The sequence below is a fragment of the Somniosus microcephalus genome, chromosome 12, assembly GCF_052327205.1.
Source record: "Somniosus microcephalus isolate GS21.2 chromosome 12, FLI_Smic_1.0, whole genome shotgun sequence".
NCBI classification, from domain to species: Eukaryota; Metazoa; Chordata; class Chondrichthyes; order Squaliformes; family Somniosidae; genus Somniosus; species Somniosus microcephalus.
In genome coordinates, this window is record NC_140998.1 from 167756529 (window position 1) to 167783079 (window position 26551).

Sequence of the window (26551 nt, forward strand, 5' to 3'; positions counted from 1 at the left end):
GCTCAAGGTTCAAGTTCAAGTTCAAGAAGGTGGTTTCTCAATGGGCCATAAATGTCAGCCTTGTTAGTGATGCCCACATCCAGAGAATGAATTTGAAAAAGACAGATGATGTATGGGCCAGAGGAGAATCTGTGGTAGGAGTACTGGAGACGAGTGCACACCCTTCACTGGAAGGTAGTATAGGAACAAGTGTCTTTATGCTCCAAGCTCCAACTGAAACACACACACACACACACAAACAGAAGGAGGCCATTTAGCCCCTTGAGCCTGTTCTGCCATTCAATTAGATCATGGCTGATCTGTATCTTAACTCCAGCTACCCGCCTTGGCTCCATAACCCTTAATACCCTTGCCTAATAAAAATACCTAAAAGGTATAAATACTTCATTAAGATGCAAATCACATTTTTTCCTTGAGCAACGAGAAACACTTCGCACCATTACATGAAGAACTGAAGGCAAGAATAAGACGACAGGTACACTACATTTCTTTTTAATCCACAGAACAGATATTGCTGCTATTAATCTCACCAGCACAGTGCTTAAATTATTGCCATAAATACATTCCCAATATCAACTGAAGTGGTACTGTATACATGGAAAAGTGGCCAATAAGTGACTTAATGATATAAACCTGTGAATCTGGTCACAAAAATGCCATGCTGTTTGCATATGACATCAGGACAAAAGTCTTGCGCACATGTCCTCCTTTTCTGAAGATACTCCCCTTCAAATCAAAAAGTCTTTATATTAAGTGAACAGAAATGACACTGGCATTAAATAGCCATTTAATAGGATGCAAATGATTTTTTTCCCCACTTGTGCCTATGTGAAGCCTTCCCCATGAACACACACTACATATGGCCATATCACAATACCAATTTCCTACTCTACCAGAAATTTTCTTGCTTTTCCTCAAATTAAAACAGCAGCAAAAGCAACTTGATTATCTTGAATTAGCATGGAGAAACAGATGCAAATATTTACCCAAGGTTCACATTGTCCTGAGGATTACTCTTAATGGATAGAAAAAGTAATTGAATGCTCCACATTAACGTGTACACACACACACACACACACACACACACACGAGACAAATTTAAATTATGCCAGGGTTTCAAACCATATCTATACTTCCCGTTATAATATAGCCGTTTACAGGGACTCTTCGGAGAAGCCCAGTGTGTTTGGAGACCCAACAGCTCTCAAAACAACACACATTTACACATTCCTAGGATTAAGCACCTGCAAGTGCAGATTAAACATTGAGGAGCTTTCTTCCACACAAGAGAGTCAGGCTAAAGTCATTAGCAACAGTAATGAGAGACTTTTAAGGGGTGTTATGTCTTGACCTTCATCCGTATCAATTTTTCCTAAGCTACCTAGGAAATGGACAATGATTGTGAATAAGATAAAAGAAATTGCCAAAATATTCTGAAACCTAAGGCACCTCAGGTGCATTTTTCTTCCCACTTTTTCTGATGGCATCGACTCTTCACTGGGGTACAGCTCCATAGATGCCCTCCGACACCTCACCATTTTCATACGTGAGCCCAATGAGTGGGTGCAGGCTATTTAACTGCACAGGGCAACACAGCCAAGGCGGACACCCACTTGCAGCAAGCAAGGGTTCCTGGAATAGCAATCAGGGATGGGAACCTCAGCCCAGCTTCCCCTCCCGAGCCCCAGCTGAGGTCTGCCAACTCAACACAGACTAGGAACTGCTCAGCGCTCCATTGCTTCAATCAACCGAGTCAACTGGGGGAGCAGATACATCTTCAATTTCTAATCTGCTATGGTATGGCAGATGATTATGCATCGAACTTGACTCAGTAGAGTCAATGGAAGCCAGAACCGGGGAGGGGCGAGAGGGGGATTCATACCCAAAATTTAGGTTAGACAACTTATTCCTTTGGTGTTGACAAGACAATTTTCAAGAATATCACTATAAAGTCAACACCTGAAGGATAAACAAGGTCCATGGTTAAAGTACTCATTACAAAACACATATTATAGACAGATTTAGTTAGCATGGCTTTTGGGAGAAATTCTAAAATTAAAACATGGGGAAAAAAGGCCTATTTGACATTGGACCAAAGATAGCCTTCGTGAACGATCAGCATTGACATAGGAGAGGATTTTGAGTCCTACATTGCTTTAGTGGGCTTTAGTGGTTTTTGTGAAGAACATTTCTGATATTTCCTAACTGCAAACACAATGTTTATTCTATTTTCACTGTGGGTGAAGAGGTTACTTTATCGTGCACATTATCACTGCGGCCCCAGCCTAAGCTGTTGGCAAGTGTAATCAGAGTAGGTGTCAACATATTCACTCCCCACCTTCTCTGCATTTACACATTTTTCTTTTGTTTTAAACAGTTCCTTTAACAGTGTTTTGCAGCAAAATAATATTTATGTGTTTCCAAGCCTCGTGAAACAACCCAATTGAGAAATAGATTTCAGTTTCCTACCAGTGGGCAATGTTCAGTGACTGAAAACCTCAACGCTTGCAAATTACAGCTCGCTATATTCTTACCACCGATAACACTATCCTCAGATATTTCCCAATTTTTGCCAGGTTTGCGATGAACAGGCAGCAGGCAAGGAGGAAGAGGAGAGGAATACTCGACATACTGGAGGAGAATTTGACCCCGGTCGCTCCTGTGCAACTTCATGCAACCATTTGCAAAACCTCATTAAGCACACGCCTGGGAACAGACCATCTGACTGACTACCCTCGCAATGAAGCGTAGTGCTCAGGAGAACTGCAGAACAGTAGAAACAAAAAATAACATTGGGGCTGAATAAAAGATGAAACATTTTTGCTAGAGGTTAACACGCTCTTATTGAGCCAGTCTAACTCGTTCAGCACCGCAAATATTAAGTGCAACAGGTCAATCTAACTCAGGGCAGCATTATAATGGTTGTAAAACATCGAACGTGAGCATCAGTGATGAACTGTCAGCAACTCAATGACGCACACAATTTAAAAAAACACAAAAAAGCAAGTGTAGAGCTATTATCTAGTAATCATGTTATTTAATACACAGTCCCACCCCCCCAAAAAATGGAAAACACACAGCATTTGGTATATTCTTCATTTGTATTTAACGTTATAAAATATCTGTTGAAACTTGGTAGAACTATCACCAGAAGTGGTGTCACGCAGCCCCCTCAAGACAAACGGAATAAGTGCAGAATCAGTTGACTAAGCTTCTCGAAATATGACGGAGTAGATAAGTGTTCCCCTTGATCCAACAGCACTGTTTTCACCATGCTAATGGGCATCACAATCTAATGCAATTCACAGTACAGCATTAGATGAAACAGGGTAGGCAAGTGCATTATTCGACAACTTCTGCTGTAACTGGTCACCAAATACATTTTTACACTGCAAGCCTTTTGGCAACTGGGCAAAATTTTAAGCACTCACCAAATCAATATGCCAGTGTCCCCTCTCGGAAGGTTTTAGTATTTTAATCTTGCTGCATGTAACACTGGATAACAGGCTCCATGTGTTTCATCAGTCCCTCAACTGTTCCATCATGGGTCAGCACTAATTTTAAAGTTTAAGTGACTAAAGCAAGGTGACCTTGATAGAACTTGCACACCATTCTGCAGCAAGACATTTGAGGGGGGGAAAATAATTTCTTCAGCGTTCTTAAAAAAAAAAAAAATCGATTTGCAAAAAGAATTTTAGCAAAACCAAATATAATAGTAACTGCCCAGTGCTGCTGACTCCTGACCGACATTAATTAAATTGACCAAAGTGGTATAATTGGAGCAGAATTTTATAGAATATAAATGTGAATCTCAATTCCCTGCGTGATCAAAAACATGTTTACTCAGGTCCCAGATGCATCCTAAACAGAGTTGTATATTGTAATTCTTTTTGCTCGTTAAATTTAAACAAAATGGAGCATTATACAGAAGAAAGGTACTGATCACAGCCGCACTGAAAACTGGTGCTCCCTGCCTCTCACGACTTCAACCATTCCTCACACTGGCAAAACCACGAGTGTTAAAATATCAGTGGTTTGGACTGACTTGCCTTCCCCAGTGGTGGATTATGCAAGGCAGAAAATGGCTTGCACAGAGAGGGTGGGGTGGGGAAGGAAAATACATCCATAAATTAAGTTAATATTTAAAATTTTCTAACTTCCCCCTCCTGTTAACTCTCCTTTCCGCTTCCCCCCCCCCCCCCCCCAAAGTCCCCACATAAGACCGCAGTAGGGTAGTAGTTTTTTCCATTTCAAATAGGGCATATAAAAGGCCAGAAACTTCCTTGCGGGTAGGACCTGGGCGCACTGTAACTAGATTATAGTCACAGCAGATTAAAAACAGTTCACCTCAACTTAATCAGCTCTGAGAGACTAGCCATTGACGTGATTCTAACAGCAAGTTACAGTGGTGCTGCTGCTCTCAAGCATGGTGGGTCAGGGATTCAGAACTGCTGCCACTCAAAGCCGAAGACAATTTGATTCGCATCCTGGTTTCTCGTGATCTCCTCTAGGATGCGGTGCTGCTGCCACATTTGCTGGAGTTTCTTGTATCGCTCAGCGCAGAGATGCAACGGGTTACCTCTCCTTTAAGAAAAAAAATATAAATTCAAAATGCAACTGAAAATGTTGACCATTCAAAATGCATAAGGCTTGAATTTCTCAAGTTGGTAAAATATAAAAAAAAATACATTTTTTTTAAAAAGGTAAATTATGCAATCGGCACTTTGTGACAACTGATGTGACAGCTAATCTGAGTGAATGCAAAGGGCTTGGGAGGGACCCAAAGATAAGTAATTGTGGAGATAGAAAGAAAAAGAACGGAGAGAAATACAAATTACAAAAGTGTAGCAATCCAACAGGTTCTATTTGTGTTGGGCGTTGGTCGTTCAAAATTAGAGTTCTCAATTTTCCCCCCCAGCATTTTATAGAGGCGCTCTTCTCACATTATACTCAATCTGCCACAGTGTTCAACTGTGCGTTCTGTAGATAATTGTAAGCATTACATTCCTGGAAATCATACCTTCTTTTGGTTAACTCTGTAGCACCTTTAATGTAGTAAAGTGTCCTATAGCGCTTCCCAGAGGTAAGAATGAAGACCCAAAGAGGTAGGTTTTCAAGAGGCTTTTGAAGTTGGGGGAAAAAGACAGCAAGGTGGAGGGGTTTAGGGAAAGAATTCCAGAATTTGGGACTAACTTTGCCTAACTAAAGGCATTAGGAGGATGTAAAGGAGGCTAGTGTTGGAACAGTGGAAGATACAGATTGGCATAGGCCTGAAGAAGGTTAGAGATGGAGGGAGGCTGTGACTGGAGAAATCTGTCAATGCAGGTGAGGATTTGCTAAACCGTGAATGGACAACATTTATCCAATCCAAATGTTAGGTGATCACCCTGAAGTGCTCATGACACACTGTACTGTTGGCAAAAACAATGCAAATGACAACAGGGTCTTGCCCTTCCCAGTAGGGTGTTCTTCCCCCTTCTCAACCAACAGGGCGGTTTGGTCAGGGATGGGCTTCTCAAGTGCCAAGGTCAATGAATCTCTAAGATCATCAAGCAGGGAGGGCAATTCCTGCCTTCCCTCGACACTCTGAAAACAAACGAAACCCACTTGATGGGCAGCTCCAGGACTCCAGTCTGTAAATGCAGTCCCCGCCACTTACGGCGGCCACGCTGGCACCAACGCCATTTGCCTTCTATACACTAAACAAAACTGTGCAGTTGACAGAAGCTGACAGAATTCATTCTCCAACATCCCACCTGCTGCTGTAACAGTCTCCAGTTCTGCCACGTTTGTCAGCAATTGTCTTGCCACCATTTAAGAGGGGCTGTGGCTCAGTGGGCAGCACTCTCGCCACTGAATCAGAAGGTCATGGGTTCAATTCCCACTCCAGAGACTTGTGTACACAACCTAGGCTGACACTCTCAGTGCAGTACTGAGGGAATACTGCACCGTCGGAGTTGTCGTCTTTCGGCTGAGACGTTAAACTGAGGCCCCATCTGCCATCTCAGGTGGACGTGAAAGATCGCAGGGCACTATTTTGAAGAAGAGCAGGGGAGTTCTCCCCGGCGTCCTGACCAATATTTATCCCTCAACCAACACCTAAAAACAGATTATCTGGTCATTATCGCATTGCGGTTTGTGGGAGCTTGCTGTGCGCAAATCAGCTGCCGTGGTTCCTACATTACAACAGTCAGTGACTACACTTCAAAAGTACTTCATTGGCTGTGAAGTGCTGAGGTTGTGAAAGGCGCTATATAAATGCAAGTCTTTTTTTTCCTTTTTCAATACACTAACATTCATTGATGAATTTTAGAGTCTTGACTATACAGGTTCTGCAGGATCCATGCAGCCTCTGTAAAACATACAGTCCTAATGAGATGCAGTTCAGGACTGCCAGAAAAGCTATTACATAGCTGTACAAGTTATTCAACGATAGCAAATAGGAATAAATTCCCTTGGAATAATCGTACTTGAGCAACTGGTCTGTCTCCCCGTAATCATCCAGGTATGGAGCGGGTATGAAACATCCTCTGTTCTTTCCCGCCAGCAGCAGCACCTGACATTCCCGTATCCTGGTGGAAGAAACGATAAGAAACGTTCAAATGACTAGCCAAGTTTTGTCCTCTCCTTTGCTTGTCAACTCTCCCGAAGGCATCAAGTTCTTGCTGGGGTCTAGTTTCTACAGGTGCTGATCGACCACTGGTAACTCATTCCAGAGGCTGGTCAGCGTATGTGGGCATGCTAGTCAGTCTTGCAGTGCATCACTTCCAAGTCCAATCCAGGATTCACTTGACCTCCACAAACACACTCCGCATGGGTCACTGGATTCCAAGATGACTTTCCACTAATACAGGAGCAATAAGGCTAAGTTGCAATGCCTCTACCACTACCCCAGCTGAGATCAGTTAACTCAGCACAGAACTTGCAGCCTTCCTGGTCGGACTGGCTCGGTTACCATCATTTTATCCAGATGGATAAATGAACTGACAACATTTTAAGTATCACCTCATAACACTCACAACTTCTGTGAAGTGCAGCATCCTTAATACCCTGCAATTTTACAATGAATTTACCGATCAGAATTTTATAACACAGATTAGGCTAATCATATTAATAGGGGTGTGGAAAATTATGAAGTGTTTTGATTGAGTAAATAAGGAGAAACTGTTTCCACTAGCAGGAGGGTCGATAGCCAGAGGACACAGATTTAAGATCATTGGCAAAACAACCAGAGGGGCGACGAGGAGAATTTTTTTTTCACGCAGCGAGTTCTTAACTGGAAATGCACTGCCTGAAAGGGTGGGGGAAGCAGATTCACTAGTAACTTTCAAAAGGGAATTGGGTATATACTTGAAGTGGCAACACTTGCAGAGCTATGGGGAAAGAGCAGGGGAGCGAGACTCTTTGAATAGCTCTGTCAAAGAGCTGGCACAGGGACAATGGACCGAACGATGTCTCTGTGTTGTATGATTCTATGATAACCTTCAGCCGTTGAAGTAACCATAAGAGAAGTCAACTGCTCAGTGTACATGGTAAGATACCTGAGGAACATCCCCAATCCAGACCCACAGTTTATAGCGTGAGCTGCACATGCTCCAAACTCTTCTCCATTCACTTCTTCCCGGCAGCACTGACTCTGCGAACACAGCATGGCTCCGCAGAACATGCAAAGGGCTAGGTTCTTAGTCTCATCATCAGAAGATCTGGAACACCTATTAGAGAAAGTGTGAAAATTAGCTCAAAGTGCTGACATGGTAAATGTCACACACACACACACCGCCCCCCAGTATTCACCATCAGGTTTCCACTGGCAGGATGGTCAGTAACCAGAGGACATAGATTTAAGATAATTGGCAAAAGAACCGGGGGGGAAGACTAGGAGAATTTTTTTTTAATTTTTTTTTTAAACACATCAAATTGTTGTGCTCTGGAATGCTCTGCCTGAAAGGGTGGTGGAAACAGATTCAATAGTAACTTTCAAAAGGGAATTGGGTATATACTTGAAGTAGAAACAGTTGCAGGACTATGGGGAAATGGCGGGAGAGTGGGACTAATTGGATAGCTCCTTCAAAGAGCCGGCACAGGCACGACGGGCCGAATGGCCTCTTTCTGTGCGGTATGATTCTATGATTACTTAGTAAGATATCAAAACAACTATCTGATTGCTCGAGCAGCTGTGCAGCCACAACCAACACAATAGCAAAATACTGCAGCTGCTGGAAATCTGAAATAATCATCTTCTTAGGCAGTCCCTCGGAACTGAGGATGACTTGCTTTCACATTAAAAATGAGCTCGCAGGTGGCTGATGAGTCCAATGCGGGACCTACCGTCTCTGTCACAGGTGGGGCAGACAGTGGTTGAAGGGGCGGGTGGGTGGGGTGCTTGGGTTGACGTGTGCTCCTTGCGCTGTTTGCGCTTGGCTTCCGCTTGCTCCCAGCGAAGAGACTCGAGGTGTTCGGCGCCTTCCCGGATGCTTCTCCTCCACTTTGTGCGGTCTTGGGCCAGGGATTCCCAGGTGTCAGTGGGGATGTTGCACTTTTTCAAGGAGGCTTTGAGGGTGTCCTTGAAGCGTTTCCTCTGCCCACCTGGGGCTCTCTTGCCGTGCCGGAGCTCCGAGTAGAGCGCTTGTTTTGGGAGTCTCGTATCGGGCATGCGGACAATGTGACCTGTCCATCAGAGCTGATTGAGCGTGGTCAGAGCTTCGATGCTGGGGATGTTGGCCTGAGCAAGAACACGGACGTTGGTGCGCCTATACTGCCAATGGATTTGCAGGATCTTGCAGAGGCAGCGTTGGTGGTACCTCTCCAGTGCTTTGAGGTGCCTGCTGTACATGGTCCATGACTCTGAGGCATACAGCAGGGCAGGTATCACTGCTGCCCTGTAGACCATGAGCTTAGTGCCGGGTTTGAGGTCCTGGTCTTCAAACACTCTCTCCCTCAGGCGACCGAAGGCTGCACTGGCACACTGAAGGCGGGTTGTTACAAGATAGCTCCTGTGCTGGCAGCTCCCTAGGGAGCTCCTTTGCCATCCTTGACAAGGTGTGGAGATGCCGGAGTTGGACTGGGGTGGACAAATGTAAGAAGTCACACAACACCAGGTTATAGTCCAACAGTTTTATTTGAAATCACAAGCTTTCGGAGCGCTGCTCCTTCGTCAGGTGAAGCCTGAAATCACAAGCTTTCGGAGCGCTGCTCCTTTGTCAGGTGAAGTGTGACTTCCACTTGACAATCCATTGCTATCCTTTGCTCTCTTTCCCCCCAGTCTCCTCTCTGAAATAATAACAAAGTGCTGGAAACACTCAGCAGAACCCAGTTCTGTCGAAGGGTCATCGACCTGAAACATTAACTCTGTTTCCCTCTCCAGGGATGCTGCCTGACCCGCTGAGTGTTTCCAGCATTTCCTGTTGTTATTTTAGCTACAACCAATGTTCCCTTTAAGCTGCACGGCCATGTGGCGCTCTGCAGCTCCCGCGCAGCCGGCTCACTGGCTTTTAAACAGTAAAACCTGCGCATGCGCGGTATTTTGAATGGGCCGCGCAGCCCCTTAAAGGGGTCGCATACGCAAATTTTTTTTTATGGGAACATTGGCTACAACCCAGCAATGACAGGTATCAGTGCCCAATCTACAGCTCTTGAACCTGATACCCATGCGACCTTCTGCAGGAGTGGTTGCACAAAGGCCGGTGTTTGCCGCTTTGCACTTCTGGTCACAGGCCTTCCTTGACGGCAGGGGAAGGTGCACACAGGTCAGCAACGCAGATACGAGAACTCAAAACCGTCCAGTCAGAATGGAATCACGGCCCACTACATGTGGCTGCATGATCTGCGGCCATTACTGGCGGAGCTCTGCCCCTTAGCTTAGGGAACAAAGCTGTTTTGTGATGTGGTGTTCCTCGCACCCAGAGGAATGTACACCTCCCACCACCCTTATATTATTGCAGAGCCCTCGGGAGGACGGGCTGCAATATAGATGTGGTGTGACAGCAAGTAATGGCATCCAACGGTTTCCAAATATCAGATCAAAAGAATTTGCCACCCTGCGGTGTCAACTTTTAAAATACATTTTTTTTACAATTTTCAAAAAGCAAAGTACAAAATAGTAGAATTGAAAGGAGAAGTTATTGAATGGACTCACTTGTACTGACAACCCTGATTCAGAATACTACTGTAGTCTTCTGGAAGTTCCATTAATTGATTTCTTTCCCTTGGATACCTTGAAAACAAAACTTACTGTCAAGCAGCATCACCATCACTGGAAGGATATCATTGAGACAGCTTCATTCAGAACCCTATACTGCTGCCATCATTCATCCTTCAGAGAGAGAGAGAGAGAGAGAGAGGACACCAAACAAGGTCACAGTCTACTTTCTTGCTGGCTCCTGTGAATGCCACAATATAGATGGATGGATGCTAGTTTTTCAGTCCCACAATGAGGGTAGCTGATTCTGATTAACTACAGTGGAAGCTTAACTCATCTCCCGAGAGTCCACATTGCCAGCACCATACTCTCCCTTCACCATTTCCATCTCAAATGATTTGAACAAGAAGAGATATTGAATCTGGTATTATTCAGTGGAGACTAACAGAAACCGGCTCTCTCTGCACCCAGAGTATGAGAATTGAATATTTTATATGCAGTCAAATGACATGCAAATCATAATGTGACGTCAACTCTCAACATTAAACAATAGCAAAATACTGCGGATGCTGGAAATCCGAAATAACAGCAGAAAACGCTGGAAAAACTCAGCAGGCCAGGGGCAGCATCCATGGAGAGAGAAACAGAGTTAACGTTTCAGGTCGAAGACCTTGCGTCAGAACATGCATACATGTGTTACATATCTATAAGGAATGCCGTAAGCATAGTTCAGATCAATTTATGGTGTTCACAAGTACAAAACTGTTCTCCGCTATTCACTTTCCTTTCCCTCCCATCCTAACTTAGCCCCCACTGGCTTCCCTTTGTTTGAGTGAAGTACAAGACTGCTCCCAGGTGACCTAGCCATTACTGTACTTGCACAAAAACCCGCAAGAGGAACAACTGCTCGTCTCAGGTTCGGTGTCTCATTAGTTTTGTGCAAGAACTACTTTGCCTTGGTGTTCACAGCATTAGTTTGAAAAGAAGTGTTGCCAGGTTTTATCAAGGTCCAATTTTTCACTTCGACCCATCTGCACAAAGGTGAAACTGTAAACTGGGTAAGGAGCAAACGGGTACACCGTTTATACTCCCCTGGTTGTATCCTGCTACAATTCTCATCCTCGTGTTCAAATTCCTCCATGGTCTCAGCCCTCCCTCTCTGTAACCTCCTCCTGCTCTACAACCCTCAGATCTCTGCTCTCCCCTATTCTGGCCACTTGCGTGTCCCCAATTTTGATCACTCTATCATTGGCGGCCGTGCCTTCAGCTGTCTAGGCCCTAAGCTCTGGAATTCCCTCCCTGAACCTCGTCGACTCTCCACCTCCCTCTCCTCTAAAACCTACTCCTTTGACCTAGCTTTTGGTCACGGGTCCCACTATCTCTGTGGCTCAGTGTCAATTTTTGTTTGATAACGTTCCTGTGAAGCGCCTTGGGACGTTATACTACTTTAAAGGCGCCATATAAATGCAAGCTGTTGTTGTTGTCTTCTAACCTGACTGAATTTCTTTAACAACGAGTAAAGATAAAAGAAAAAAGCAGAACAGAAGAGCTGGAAGTCTCCAAATTCTGGAAATGTACAGCAGGTTGCTTGACGCCTGGATAAGATGGGTTATGGTTTTTATGTGCGACCCTTTATCAGTGCTGTGCATTTGCAGCATTTTCTATTCTTGTTTTAGACAATGACTCTGGCTCAGTAAAGAAAAAGGTTGAGGGGAAGAGGAAGATGAATGTGGCCAGATCAGAGGGGAAGCGTAAAGAAGTCAGGTGGAAGTCTCACTAACCGAACTGTCGTTCTCTCTCCCTTGAGAAAGCTTTGCACTGAAGAGTCAGAGCACCACCTGCAATAAAACACAAGAATTTTAAATCAAGAGAACCTTCAGGGAGCCAGCTTTAAGCTTTAAAACTTTTTGACAGATGCAAACTGATGAGAAAATTTGTTTCTTTAGTGATAAAACTGTAATATGTGCTGGCAGGTGCTTATAAGAACATAAAAAATAGGAGCAGGAATAGGCCATTTGGCCCCTCGAGCCTGCCCCGCCATTCAATAAGATCATGGCTGATCTAATCTTGGCCTCAATGGTACTTTCCCGCCTGCTCCCCATAACCCTCGACTCCCCTGTAGCTCAAATATATGTCTAGCTCCACCTTGAATATATTCAATGACCCAGCCTCCACAGCTTTCTGGGGTAGAGAATTCCAAAGATTCACGACCCTCAGAAGAAATTCCTCCTCATCTCCATTTTAAATGGGTGACCCTTTATTTTGAAACTATGCCCCCTAGTTCTAGATTCCCCCACAAGGGGAAACATCCTGTCTGCATCTACCCTGTCAAGCCCCCTCAAAATCTTTTATGTTTCAATAAGATCACCTCTCATTCTTCTAAACGCCAATGAGTATAGACCCAACCTGCTCAACCTTTCTTCATAAGACAACCTCTTCATCTCAGGAATTAACCTAATGAACCTTCTCTGAACTGCCTCCAAATAAGGAGGCCAAAACTGCACGCAGTACTCCAGGTGTGGTCTCACCAGCGCCCTGTACAGTTGTAGCAAGATTTCCCTACTTTTATACTCCATCCGCCTTGCAATAAAGGCCAGCATTCCATTTGCCTTCCGAATTACTTGCTGTATCTGCATGCTAACTTTTGTCATCAGTGAAATGGGAAGTCTCTGGTACTTGAAGCAAATGGGTCAATTAATTTTAGCTCCAATTACCCAGAATAGCATGCCTGCACTAACAACAGGACCACAATATCTAGGTTTATTCACAGAATACTGTAAATGAATCGGACCATACAGAATTTACTGTATAATAATCAGCACTAAAGATTTAATGTCATTGTGATACAAAATTAAACAAATCCTGGTGTACAGGTACAAGTGTCACACTTGCATGAAGCCCCACCACCCCAGGATTCCAGATCATAAAAGCCTCCATAAAGGTCCAACTATTAAGTACAAATTTGAAACCACATTAGTCTCCAAGACCATCCGTGCAGCAGGCAGTCACTACTTGTTGCTCTCCACTTCTGCTCCACGTGACCACCCCAAGTTCATCCCACACCATCACTAACTTCTCGCCCATCTCCCTCTTCAATCTCCTCTCTTACACAAGATAATCTTCCTGCTCCTTCGATCCCTCCTCACCCAGCTCTTGACCGCTAAATAATCCTTCCTGGCACCATGAGTTGTTTTCTCAGCACTTACCTGCCCCATTGCTGCCCATAAATTTACACAAGAAATCCACTGAAGTGGCATGTTGGAGCTGCCCACCACCACCTGCTGGGACAGGAGGCTAGTTTCTCCCATGCTGAGCTCCCAATCTTGGTTATTCTGCTATAGGGTGGCAAATAGAAACCAAGGCAACAGAAACCTGTCCTCTCAGCTGCAGAAGGTATATAGCCCGGGGTCGAGATCAAGCTGGCTGAAGGATTACGGGACCTCCAATCTTTTGATGAGGGAGACTGCATGAAGATTGGTCCTACTTTTTTTTTTGAAAATGCATCAAAAAGGTGTATATTTTTAGCAATGCAACTCTCGTTTAAATTTATGAACTAGTTTTGAGCCTGCAATTCCCATCATTAGGAGGACTAACCAGATAATTCTGTTCCAGTCCTGTAGGTTTTTGTGTAACCTTTTCCACTGAATGTGAGAATCAGAAATTTACGGCACAGAATGAGGCCATTCAGCCCATTGTGTCTGTGCTGGCTGGAAAAGAGCTATCCAGCCTAATCCCACTTTCCAGCTCTTGGTCTGTAGCCCTGTAGGTTACGGCACTTCAGGTACACATCCAAGTACTTATTAAATGTGATGAGGGTTTCTGTCTCTACCACCCTTGCAGGCAGTGAGTTCCAGACCCCCACCACCCTCTGGGTGAAAAAAGTTCTCCTCAACTCCCCTCTAATCCTTCTACCAATTATTTTAAATCTATGCCCCCTGGTTATTGACTTCTGCTAGGGGAAATAGGTCCTTCCTATCCACTCTATCTAGGCCCCTCATAATTTTAGACATCAATCAAGTCTCCCCTCAGCCTCTTCTGTTCCAAAGAAAACAACCCCAGCCTATCCAATCTTTCCACATAGCTAAAATTCTCCAGTCCTGGCAACATCCTTGTAAATCTCCTCTGTACCCTCTCTAGAGCAATCATATCCTTCCTGTAATGTGGTGAGACAAACTGTATGCAGTATTCTAGCTGTGACCTAAATAGTATTTTATACAGTTCAAGCATAACCTCCCTGCTCTTATATGCTATGCCTCAGCTAATAAAGGCAAGTATCCCGTATGCCTTCTTAACCATCTTATCGACCTGTCCTGCTACCTTCAGGGATCTGTGGACATGCACTCCAAGGTCCCTCTGTTCCTCTACACTTCAGTATCCTACCATTTACTGTGTATTCCCTTGTCTGGTTTGCCCTCCCCAAATGCTTTACCTCACACTTCACTCGACATAACCCCCAAAAAATTAAAAAGCAGCTATCCATTCTTTCTTTTGGATTTTTTTTTTTTTTTTTTTATAAATGTGCTATAATTACAGAATATTTGAGCACAGAAACAGTACATACCTTTGTAGTAAAGGGGACACTGTGTCCTTGTATTCATGGAAAAGCTTGAAAAGGTTAGTAGGCAAAGCTAGGTAATAACACAAGGCCTCAAACTGTCCTTCTGAGGAATCTAGGAAGAAAGTGAAGATTCTAATGAGGCGTGAGCCCAATACTTATGCCACCAGAACATAATCTTTCCCCTCGGCCAGGCTTTTTGGCCCCAGCCTAACCCTCTTCCTTTTACATAGAAATTCCAACATTGAAACGGGCCATTTGGCTAGAGTCCATGCTGGTGTTTATCCTTCATACAAGCCTTCTTAATTCCATGATTTTCCTATAATCTCTTAGTCCTCTTTTCTTCAAGCACTTATCCTTAAAAGCTTATGTGGTCTTGGCTTTGATCACCAACTCCAGTAGCGCATTCCACAGTCTCACAACCCTCTGTGTAAAACAGTTTCTCCTGATTCCTATCCTAAATCTCTTACATTTAATCTTCAAATGTTCCCTTGGCTCTTGGTCACTCAACCACTGCAAACAGTCTTATTTTTATCTATTCTATCCCATCACTATAATTTTAAACACCTTTATCAAATCATCCCGCAATCTCCTCCTGTTCTAACAAAATAGGCCCAGTTTTTCAAGTCTTTATTTGTATTTCCTCATACCAAGCAGCATCCTAGTGAATCTGCACTTTACCCAATATTCCATCTAATTTTTAGTTTCGGTGCCCAGTCCCTTTAAACTGGTTGCGCGGCCCATTCAAATTTTCACGCATGTGCGATTTCTTCAATGTAAAAGCCAGTGAGCGGCCTGCGCGGGACCTCGAGACCGCCGCGCAGCTTAGCGGGAGCGTTGACGGTACCCTCTCCAAAGCCTCAACATCCTTCCGATAGTGTGGAGCCCAAAACTGCACACAGACTTCCAACTGTGATCTTCAGGTTTTATGCAGATTTACCATTACATCTTGACTTTTATCTTCTATACCGCTCGGCATTAAAGCCAGCATGCCATTAGCTTTTGGTATGGCTTTATCCACTTACGTTGCTGCTTTTAATGTCTTGTGAACCTGAACCCCCAAGTACCTGTGCTGTTCCACATCACCGAACTTTCCCCAAAGTATAATTACTATCTTTTTAAAAAATAAATCTACCACCTCACATTTATTGACATGGAATTGCATCTGCCACTTTTTTTGCCCATTTTACCATCTTATCAATATCCCCTTGCAGCTTCCTCTGGCCTTCAGTTATTTACTATGCCTCCTATTCTCAGCATCCATTGTTTAATCCTCCTTATTGTGGCACGCCATGCGTCATTTTACTGCACATGGAGGGGGGCGGCACTATAGAAATACAACTATTTTTGTTCCTAATTCCTTTTTTCAGTTCAGATGTAGAAATTGGATGCTGTAGAGTGAGCTGAAAGCTGCAATTCCACCCTGGGGTGCAGCTAAAACTCAAAGGTGCTTGATTGGGGCCCTCCAGAAATCCAATAATCAAGATGTTAAATCAAAACAGTAAAATGCTGGAAATGCACAGGTCAGTCAGCATCGAGCAGAGAAACAGATTTTGATGGAGGGGTCCACGAACATTAAACCAACCTTCCTCTCGGATGCTGACTGATCTGTCGTGCATCTTCACCTCCTCCAATTCTGGCCTCTTGCGAATCCCCTATTTTCTTTGCTGCACCATTGGCATTTGTGCCTTCAGCTGCCTAGGTCATAACCTCTGGAATTCCCTCCCTAAACCGCTCTGTTGTATCCGTGTGTTAATGGAGACACGGAATGCTGGAGTTGGTTTAACAGGTGTTTACTGAACAAAGTCTGGAGGTGAACTAAAAGATACAAGTCGCTATACAGGCTTATATACCAGAGTGGTCACTACCGGTATTACAGTACACAGGGGCTCTTAAAAAGGTACATACACTACAATTCCTCCCCTTTTAGATAATTAGTACATAACATTTTAAGTAATCATTAATTAACATGTTTACAAGAACAATAATCTACACAGTTGCTGCAGTTAATCAATTATAAGTCAGTCTCTCTGGAGGCTTCCTGACTTGGTCCGGATAACGCCTCGGTGGTGTAGTAGTTTTCGGTGGTGTAGTAGGTTCTTTTGGCAAGGTCGATTCGGCTTGAATGCCAGTGTCGGGTTCATCTGGTTCCAGTATCACCGGATCGGGGGTAGATACTATGGGTATCTCTGCTTCATCATTAGGCATATAGAGTTGTGGTGTAGGTTGTCCCTTTTCGGATGACTATGATCTGGTCAGCATGGCGCCTTATTATGCTTTCTCCAATGTCCACGGTATACATCAGCGGTCCTAGTCGTGTGCAAATAGTTCCAGGCTGCTATTTCTCGGTACGGTAGTCCCGGGCCAAAACTTGTTGACCTATCTGGAAGGTTCTAGTTGGCCTTTCATTCATGCCTTGAAATTGCCGGTTCTCTACGTCCCTTCTGATGTTTGGCTTGATCAAATCCAGCCGGCATCTTAGTCTTCTATTGAAAAACATCATGGCGGGAGTTTGGTTTGTAACCACGTGTTGCATTCCTGTGTGCAAACAAGAAGTTATCTACCTTATGTTGTAGATTTATGTCTTCATTACCCATGGCCTTTATGGCCTTCTTGAAGGTCTGGACAAACCTTTCAGCCAATCCATTGGTGGCGGGATGGTATGGGGCGGACGTGTAGTGCTTAACCCCATTGTTTTTTTAAGAACTTCCTGAATTCTTCGGACACAAATTGCGGTCCATTATCAGAACAGATCTGTTCAGGCAGCCCATTCCTGGCAAATATGGTCCTTAATACTGTGATGGTTTTTTCCGTGGTGGTGGAGGACATCTTTATTACCTCCGGCCACTTGGAGTGTGCATCAACCGCGATTAAGAACATTGAGTCCATAAATGGACCAGCAAAGTCGATATGTACCCTTTGCCATGGAGATGAGGGCCACTCCCATGGATGTAGAGGGGCTTGTGGTGGGGCGTTTTGGACCTTCTGGCATCCTAGGCAGCTCTTGGTCATTTCTTTGATGTCTCCATCGATACCTGGCCACCACACAAACGCTCTGGCTAGGTTCTTCATTTTCACTCCACCCAGATGCCCCTCGTGAAGCTCCTTTAGCACTTTATCCTGGAGTTTGGGTGGAATCACCACTCTGGATCCACACATCAAGGTTCCTCGGCACACTGACAGCTGTTCTCTTCTTTGCGAGAATGCTGGCAACAGTGGTTCGCCATGTGCTGGCCATCCCTTCACCGTTAAATCGTAGACTCGAGAGAGAGTCGGGTCATTTCTCGTTTCCTTTTCAATGGTAGAATTTGTTACTGGTAGACATTCTACTATGGTTGAGTGGAACATCTCCACTGGGTCCACTGTAGGTGCCTCTTCTACCGTTGGCAATGGTAGGCACGATAAACCGTCAGCATTCCCATGCTGTTTTGATCCTTTGTATTCTATGTCATATTGGTGTGCCCCTAGGAAAAGGGACCACCTCTGTAGCCTTTGCGCTGTCATAATGGGAACGCCCTTTTTAGGGTTGAATATGGAGACGAGGGGTTGATGGTCAGTCAACAAGGTAAATTTTTGTCCATGTAGGTAATGGTTGAATTTCTTCACTCCCCACACCAGGCTGAGTGCTTCCCTGTCGATCTGGGCATAGTTACGCTCAGCTGAGTTCAATGAGCATGACGCAAAAACTATCGGCCGCTCCGAGCCATCAGGGAATCTATGCGGTAATACCGCTCCTACGCCGTAAGGGGATGCATCGCACGCCAGTCTGATTGGCAGTGATGGGTTGTAATGAGCCAACACTTCCTTGGACGTGATCAAGCCTTTGCATTTATGGAAGGCACGTTTACAGTCTTCGCTCCATTTCCAAATTACTCCCGTTTGTAGCAGTGCATTAAGAGGGTGCAGAACAGTTGACAAGTTCGGTAAAAATTTATGATAGTAATTTATCAATCCCAGGAACGACCTTAATTGTGAGACATTTTCAGGTGCTGAGGCTTTTATGACCGCTTCAATTTTTTCAGGTGACTTATGCAACCCTTCTTCGTTAATTATATGGCCACAATATGATATTTGTTTCTGGAAAAATTCGCACTTGGGGCGATTTGCTCGTAGGCCCCGTTCTCTCAGCCTAGTGAGCACCTGCTCCAAATTGGCAAGGTGCTCGTTGTCGTTTTCTCCTGTTACAAGGATGTCGTCTAGGTAGCATTGAGTCCCCGGAATCCCTTGCAGGACTTGCTCCATAGCTCTTTGCCAGATAGCCGGAGCTGATGCCACTCCGAAAACCAGTCGATTGTACTGGTACAGGCCTTTGTGTGTGTTTATCGTGAGATACTTTTTAGAGGCCTCCTCAACCTCCATCTGTAGATATGCCTGTGCCAAGTCAATTTTGGTGAAACGTTTCCCTCCGGATAGTGAGGAGAAAATATCTTCTATCCTCGGAAAAGGACACTGTATCGTGTGAAGGACCGGGTTTACAGTCACCTTGAAGTCCCCACAGATGCGAATTTTTCTCTGTTCTTCAGGTTTATCATTATTCAACATTTTCTTCATGACCGGGACGATGGATGTTGCCCACTCGCTCCAATCTACCTTGGATAACACGCCTGCTTTTTCCAAATTCTCCAGCTCTGCCTCGACTGCTGGACGAATTGCGTATGGCACCGGCCTTGCCTTAAAAAACTTGGGAATTGCCGCATCTTCCACTTTTATTGAGGCGGTGACGCCTTTCAAGGTTCCTAGTTCCTGTTGAAACACTTCTTTGGCGTTAGCCAAGATGTCTTTTAATCGTTCAGGTATGACGTCATCATCATTTTTTTTCTTACTGGTCACCGTCAGTGCCTGAATGGAGTGCCAGTCTAAATGTATCTTCCTGATCCATTCACGTCCCAACAACGGTGGACCACCATCTTGCAGAACGTATAAATACAACTTCTGTATTTCCTTGCCGTTGTATGCAACAGGCACCTTTATTTTCCCTCTGGGGTATACTTTCTGCCCCATATATGTCTTCAAGATAATGGATGTGTCTTTCAAAGGTATATGCGGAAATAGCCGCTCGTAATCCCGTCGACTTATGACGGTCAGAGCTGATCCTGTATCTAGCTCCATTTTAATTGGGGACCCCGCTATCGTGAGGGTAACCCAAATGGTCTGGCAATCTTCTTTGGCAATTACATTATGTAATTTGAGACAGCTTAGTCTCTTGTTTCCGGAGTCGCTATCGCTCTTCTGGTCTTCGGAGCTACTGTCCGTCATCATTAGTACCTTTCTGTACCTTTCCTTATTGATTTTTTTTCTGTCAGTGGATTTTTTGTTTCCAGATCGGCATACACGTGCAATGTGTCCCATCTTTCCGCATTGCCTGCATGCTTTGTCCTTGAACCAGCAGTCCCTCTGGTCATGGGTGGATCTGCCGCAGCGATAACATCTCTCGAAACCCCGTGTCATTTCATGGGTGCCGAAGTCCTGTGGCTTTTGCTGTATCTCTGCAGCTCCTCTTGCTGCTGCTTCGTATGATACAGCCACACTGAAAGCCTTGTCCAGTGTCAAATCTTTCTCAGAAAGTAGCCTTTTCTGTGTTCCTTCACTTAGGAGACCGCAGACAAATTTGTCTCGTAGAGAATCTGCCAGTCCTGCCCCGAATTGGCAGTGCTTTGACAGCTTTCTTAATTCGGTGAGGTAATCAGCGTTACTTTCATTCTTGTACTGATTCCTCCTGAAGAATTTGAATCGTTCCGCTATCAGCAGCGGTGTTGGGTTTAAGTGCTCCTGTAGGGTATCAACAATCTCCTTAAAATTCTTGTCCATCGGTTTGGCTGGAGTGATTAAGTTTCGTAACAGCCTGTATGTCCTTGCGCCCATCAGATTTAGAAGTACCGATGCCTTTTTATCATCCTCTACTTCATTCGCTGTGCAATATACCTCCACTCTTTCCACATAGAGTCATACAGCACGGATAGAGGCCCTTCGGCCCATCGTGTCCGCGCCGGCCATCAAGCCCTGTCTAATCTAATCCCATATTCCAGCATTTGGTCCGTAGCCTTGTATGCTATGGCATTTCAAGTGCTCATCCAAATGCTTCTTAAATGTTGAGGGTTCCTGCCTCCACAACCCTTTCAGGCAGTGAGTTCCAAACTCCAACCACCCTCTGGGTGAAAAAGTTCTTTCTCAAATCCCCTCTAAACCTCCCGCCCTTTACCTTGAATCTATGCCCCCTAGTTATTGACCCTTCTACTAAGGGGAAAAAGCTCCTCAGCATCCATCCTATCTATGCCCCTCATGATTTTGTACACATCAATCATGTCCCCCCTCAGCCTCCTCTGCTCCAAGGAAAACAAACCCAATCTGCCCAGTCTCTCTTCATAGCTGAAGCGCTCCAGCCCTGGTAACATCCTGGTGAACCTCCTCTGCACCCTCTCCAACACGATCACATCCTTCCTGTAGTGTGGCGACCAGAACTGCACACAGTATTCCAGCTGTGGCCTAACCAGTGTTTTATACAGCTCCATCATAACCTCCTTGCTCTTATATTCAATGCCTCGGCTAATGAAGGCAAGTATCCCATATGCCTTTTTTACCACCTTATCCACCTGTTCCGCCGCCTTCAGGGATCTGTGTACTTGCACACCCAGATCCCTCTGACCCTCCGTCTTGCCTAGGGTCTTACCATTCATTGTGTATTCCCTTGCCTTGTTAGTCCCCCCCAAAGTGCATCACCTCGCACTTTTCCGGGTTAAATTCCATTTGCCACTGTTCCGCCCATCTGACCAACCCATCTATATCGTCCTGCAGACTGAGGCTACCCTCCTCGCTATTTACCACCCTACCAATTTTTGTATCATCCGCGAACTTACTGATCATACCTTTTACATTCATATCCAAGTCATTAATGTAGACCACAAACAGCAAGGGACCCAGCACCGATCCCTGTGGTACCCCACTGGCCACAGGCTTCCAGTCACAAAAACAACCTTCGACCATTACCCTCTGCCTTCTGCCACTAAGCCAGTTTTGTATCCAATGTGCCAAGGCACCCTGGATTCCATGGGCTCTTACCTTCTTGACCAGTCTCCTGTGCGGGACTTTATCGAAGGCCTTACTGAAATCCATGTTTACCACATCCACTGCGTTACCCTCATCCACACACCCAGTCACCCCCTCAAAAAATTCAATCAAATTAGTCAGACATGATCTTCCCTTGACAAAGCCATGTTGACTATCCCTGATTAATCCTTGCCTCTCCAAGTGGAGACAAATTTTGTCCCTCAGGATTTTTTCCAATAATTTTCCTACCACTGATGTTAGGCTCACTGGCCTGTAGTTCCCCGGTTTTTCCCTACTTCCCTTCTTGAATAATGGTACTACATTAGCGGTTCTCCAGTCCTCTGGCACATCCCCTGTGGCCAGAGAGGTCCTGAATATATGTGTTAGAGCCCCCGCAATCTCTTCCTTTGCCTCACACAGCAGCCTGGGATACATTTCATCCGGGCCTGGGGATTTATCCATTTTTAGGCCAGCTAAAACCGCCAATACCTCCTCCCTCTCGATGTTAATATGTTCGAGCATATCACAGTCCCCCCCGCCCTATTTCTATGTCTGCATCGTCCTTCTCCATAGTGAAAACAGATGCAAAAAATTCATTTAGAACCCCTCCTACATCTTCCGGCTCCACACACAGATTGCCACTTTTGTCCCTAATGGGCCCTATTTTTTCCCTAGTTATCCTCTTACCCTTAATATACTTATAAAACATCTTAGGATTTTCCTTTATTTTGCTCGCCAGTGTTATTTCATGGCCCCTCCTTGATCTCCTCATTTCTTTTTTTAAGTATCCCCCTGCACTTTTTGTACTCCTCTAGGGCTTCCTCCGTCTTTAGCCTTTTGTATCTGCCAAAAGCCCTCCTTTTTTTCCTAATCCATTCTCGTATATCCCCTGACATCCAAGGTTCCCTGTGGTTTTTGGAACCACCCTTGACCTTTACGGGAACATGTTGCCACTGTATGATCTCAATCTCCCTTCTGAAAGCCTCCCATTGTTCCGATGCGGATTTTCCTACAAGTAGCTGATCCCAGTCCATTTTGGCCAGATCCTGCCTTATCCTATTAAAATCGGCCTTCCCCCAATTTAGAACCTTTATTTCCGGCCTATCCCTGTCCTTTTCCATGACCATATGATATAGAGGATTGGACATGTGGTCCAATCCTCTATATCACTATCGAAAGCAGTAATATTGCCAGTCTTAGGCATCCTGAAAATCAAAAATGGCGCCTCCCGCGCTTTCCTTTCTTCCCTGCCGAGAAAAAATGGCGCCTCCCGAGCTTTCCCGCCGCTGCCGCTGCTGACAACGCTGTTCTCCGCGGTTTTTATTTACACAGATATTTTTAATAGTTGGAGACTCGTTCCCGCCGGACTCTCTGGGACTTTTCCCTCCCTCTGCTTAGTCCGAATGCCGACCTGCTTTGCAGCGCCGGCCGTCTCCCGAGTGCTCCACCCTCCATCTCTGTTTGCCTCCGCCTTCCGGCTCGCTGCTCGGCCCCGCTGCAGAGCCACCCGATCGAGCCCCAGCCCGCCGCCCAGGAAGGATTAGTGCAGTACCTGCCACCAGCCCGGCTAGCTGGTGAAACCACAGTTTTTTTCTTTTTTTTTTTCTTCGACCTTCGTCTGAGGAATCGATCTCCTTGAGGTGCTGCCGAATTGCAGGTAAGGTCAGTTTCCAATTCGTCGCCACTGTTGTATCCGTGTGTTAATGGAGACACGGAATGCAGGAGTTGGTTTAACAGGTGTTTACTGAACAAAGTCTGGAGGTGAACTAAAAGATACAAGACGCTATACAGGCTTATATACCCGAGTGGTCACTACCGGTATTACAGTATACAGGGGCTTTTAAAGGTACATACACTACACTCTCCACCCTCCTTTAAGATGCTCCTTAAAACCTACCTCTTTGACCACGCTTTTAGTCACCTGTCCTAATATCTCCTTCTGCGGCTCGGTCGCTCCCGTGCAACACCTCGGATGTTTTACTATGTTAAAGGCACTGTTAAACTGCTTTGATTTCAGATTTCCTAGTTTTTCTCTGACTGAAACACAGCCCAGTCATTCCATCCACCAAAAGCCATTTGCATAAGCTCAACCTGTAATAGTTCCTCTTCACTTACCTTTCGAGAGCTCCTCGGGAGGTGGTACTCCTAGCAAGTAGTTGAAGAACAAAGCAGAACAGCGAAGGAATGGAGTGATGCCACACTTCACGCAATTCCACAGGTACCAGCCATGGGGCTTACTTTCTAAAGATCTGTTAACAATTGCAGCACATGTCAACATTGTACAGTATTTGGCCTGAGGAAGACAAAACCCTTGCTTTGCAGAATTAAGACCCACACCACAAAACGCAATTAAGAATGAGCACGATTACTGCAATTCACATTAACATGATAATTAATTGCTGGAATGCTCAAACGCTACAGTTGGATTCTCCTCTCAAATAAAATGAATGCAAAAATAGAGCATTTCTTTATTGACAGTATACTTGAAATATAACAGTGCAATCGTGGCAATGCTACTGCAATCCCCCCCACCACCCCCCCCAGTGTCAAGTACTGTAATGATGTGAGCAGACTGTAAGACTCAAGAAGAGTCCTTTGAACAGCCAAAATCTTCAGGTTAAGGGAACAGAAAACTTGCATAAAGGAGCAGAACTGTGCACATATGCTTGAATGAATTAAAAGGGAGGAGGGGGAAGAGAATATTTTTACCAGAACACTGGGTGAAGCCCTGTTTGACAGCAAAATAATTTTACCTTTCCCACGTATGCAACCTTCTTTCGCCCGATTTTGCAAAGAGGTTTCTGCAATAATATTCGCTGGTTTAAACCTCAGGAAGTCAAGCTGTTCCCAGGCCTCTGCCAATGCAGAAAAAAGGTATGTGGCAACAAGCTAGGGTGCTTGTCCTAAATTTTCCATCTCCCCTCATTGAGAAACAACCAACATCCATTCAGCATCTCAACGGATGGAATGATGAACGTTGGGAGCTACATGTGTGACAATATGATGGAACAAAGGAGATTGGGAGCTAGAGATTTGTTAAATGTGTTTCTGGGATGTGGGCGTCGCTGGCAAGGCCAGCATTTATTACCCATCCCTAATTGCCCGAGCAGGTGGTGGTGAGCCACCTCCTTGAAACGCTGGCTGCAGTCCGTGTGGTGAAGACACTCCCACAGTGCTGTTAGGGAGGGAGTTCCAGGATTTTGACCCAGCGAAGATGAAGGAACGGCGATATACTTCCAAGTGAGGATGGTGAGAGAGACTTGGAGAGGAATTTGGAGGTGGTGATGTTCCCATGCGCCTGCTGTCCTTGTCCTTCTATGGTAGAGATCACGGGTTTGGGAGGTGCTGCCAAAGAAGCCTTGGCGTGTTGCTGCAGTGCATCTTGTAGATGGTACACACTGCAGCCATGGTGCGCCGGTGGTGGTGGGAGTGAATGTTTAAGGTGATGGATGGGGTCCCGATCAAGCGGGCTGCTTTGTCCTGGATGGTGTCGAGCTTCTTGAGAGTTGATGTGGCAATATGATGGAACAAAGTTGATTGGGAGCTGGAGATGTGGCAATATGATGGAATGAAGGAGATTGGGACCCAGAGCTGTGGCAATATGATGAAATGAAGAAGATCGGGAGCTAAAGATGTGGCAATGTTATGAAATGAAGGAGATCGGGAGCTAAAGATGTGCCAATATTATGAAATGAAGGAGATCGGGAGCTAAAGATGTGGCAATATGATGGAATGGAGCTAGATCATAGAATCTTACAGTGTAGGAAGAGGCGATTCAGTCCATCCAGCTGTGCAGGTTCTCCAAAATAAGCATCCAATCCGTTCCATTCCCCTCCATTTTCCCCCCATGCCCCTTAAAAAAAACTTTCTAAATATTTACCCACTCCTTTTTAAAAATTATGGATTGTGCTTCCACCACTGGTTTCTGCTAGGGAATTTCATGTGCAAATAGATGATCTTAAATTTATACCCCCTGATTACTAATTCATTGACCAGTGGAAATAGTTTTTTTCAACTACGCGTGTGGAATGATCAAGGTTGGGAGTTAGACATCTACTATTCTGTACCATCCTCCACATCTATTGGGGACAAAAGTACTGGCTGGCAAGATCACAATTCCACTGACTATGTATATTATGGATTAAAACTCTTGGGTCATTGCGGTAGAGGACACACAAGCAGCGCATATGATTTTAGTACCGAGGTTGGCTGCTAAATGAACCCCGCTTGGAATAACATGAGTTATCAGGAACTAGAATTCACATCACCGTAAACATTTTTATCTGCTGTTGCATACCTGCTCGTGTATTCTCGAAGCGTTTCGTACAACTCTGTTGCTGAATGGGTCTCCTCACTTTCCTCTCCATCCTGATCCATAGGACAATCTGTTCAGGAATAATGCATTTTACATGGCACCTTGTATTGTGACTTCTTGTGCATAACTAGGTAAAGCAACATTCCTTTTGGTTCAGAAAGGGAACCGAATAAAATACAACATAAAAGTGCAAAAACAAAGGATGGCTTTTGTGCAAGTTTATATTGCATACAGGGCCTTTCAGTCTGTGGCACCTAAAGGCAAATTTATTCAGCAAGGCCAAACAAATCCTACAGCAAGAGAATGTAGTCTCTGTAGCAGATGGCAAGGGATACAGAGAGGCGACCTTGCTGCTTGGTGCTCCAAAGCAACAAAAGAAAGAGAAATTGTGGCGTTGGCTATTACATTCCTAACATTTAAAAGTGTCTCACATCTGCTAATGGTGGAGCGATGAAAATCAGGGATGCGCAAGAGGCCAGAATTGGAGAAGTGCAGATAT

At 44.9% G+C, this 26551-nt stretch overlaps 1 protein-coding gene across 1 annotated transcript; it reads right to left on the reverse strand.

Annotated features, from left to right (window-relative positions):
- Positions 1-476: 476 nt before the first annotated feature.
- Positions 477-26146, reverse strand: LOC147109695 (E3 ubiquitin-protein ligase UBR1-like). The gene is made up of 8 exons (XM_086003799.1): positions 26035-26146; positions 23853-23986; positions 14700-14808; positions 11920-11976; positions 10136-10213; positions 7542-7712; positions 6471-6572; positions 477-4584 (listed from the first exon to the last, which is right to left on the reverse strand). The coding sequence occupies exons 1-8, from the start codon at positions 26112-26114 to the stop codon at positions 4443-4445; spliced, it is 873 nt and encodes a 290-aa protein (XP_085859925.1). The 5' UTR covers positions 26115-26146; the 3' UTR covers positions 477-4442.
- Between the last annotated feature and the right edge of the window lie 405 nt (positions 26147-26551).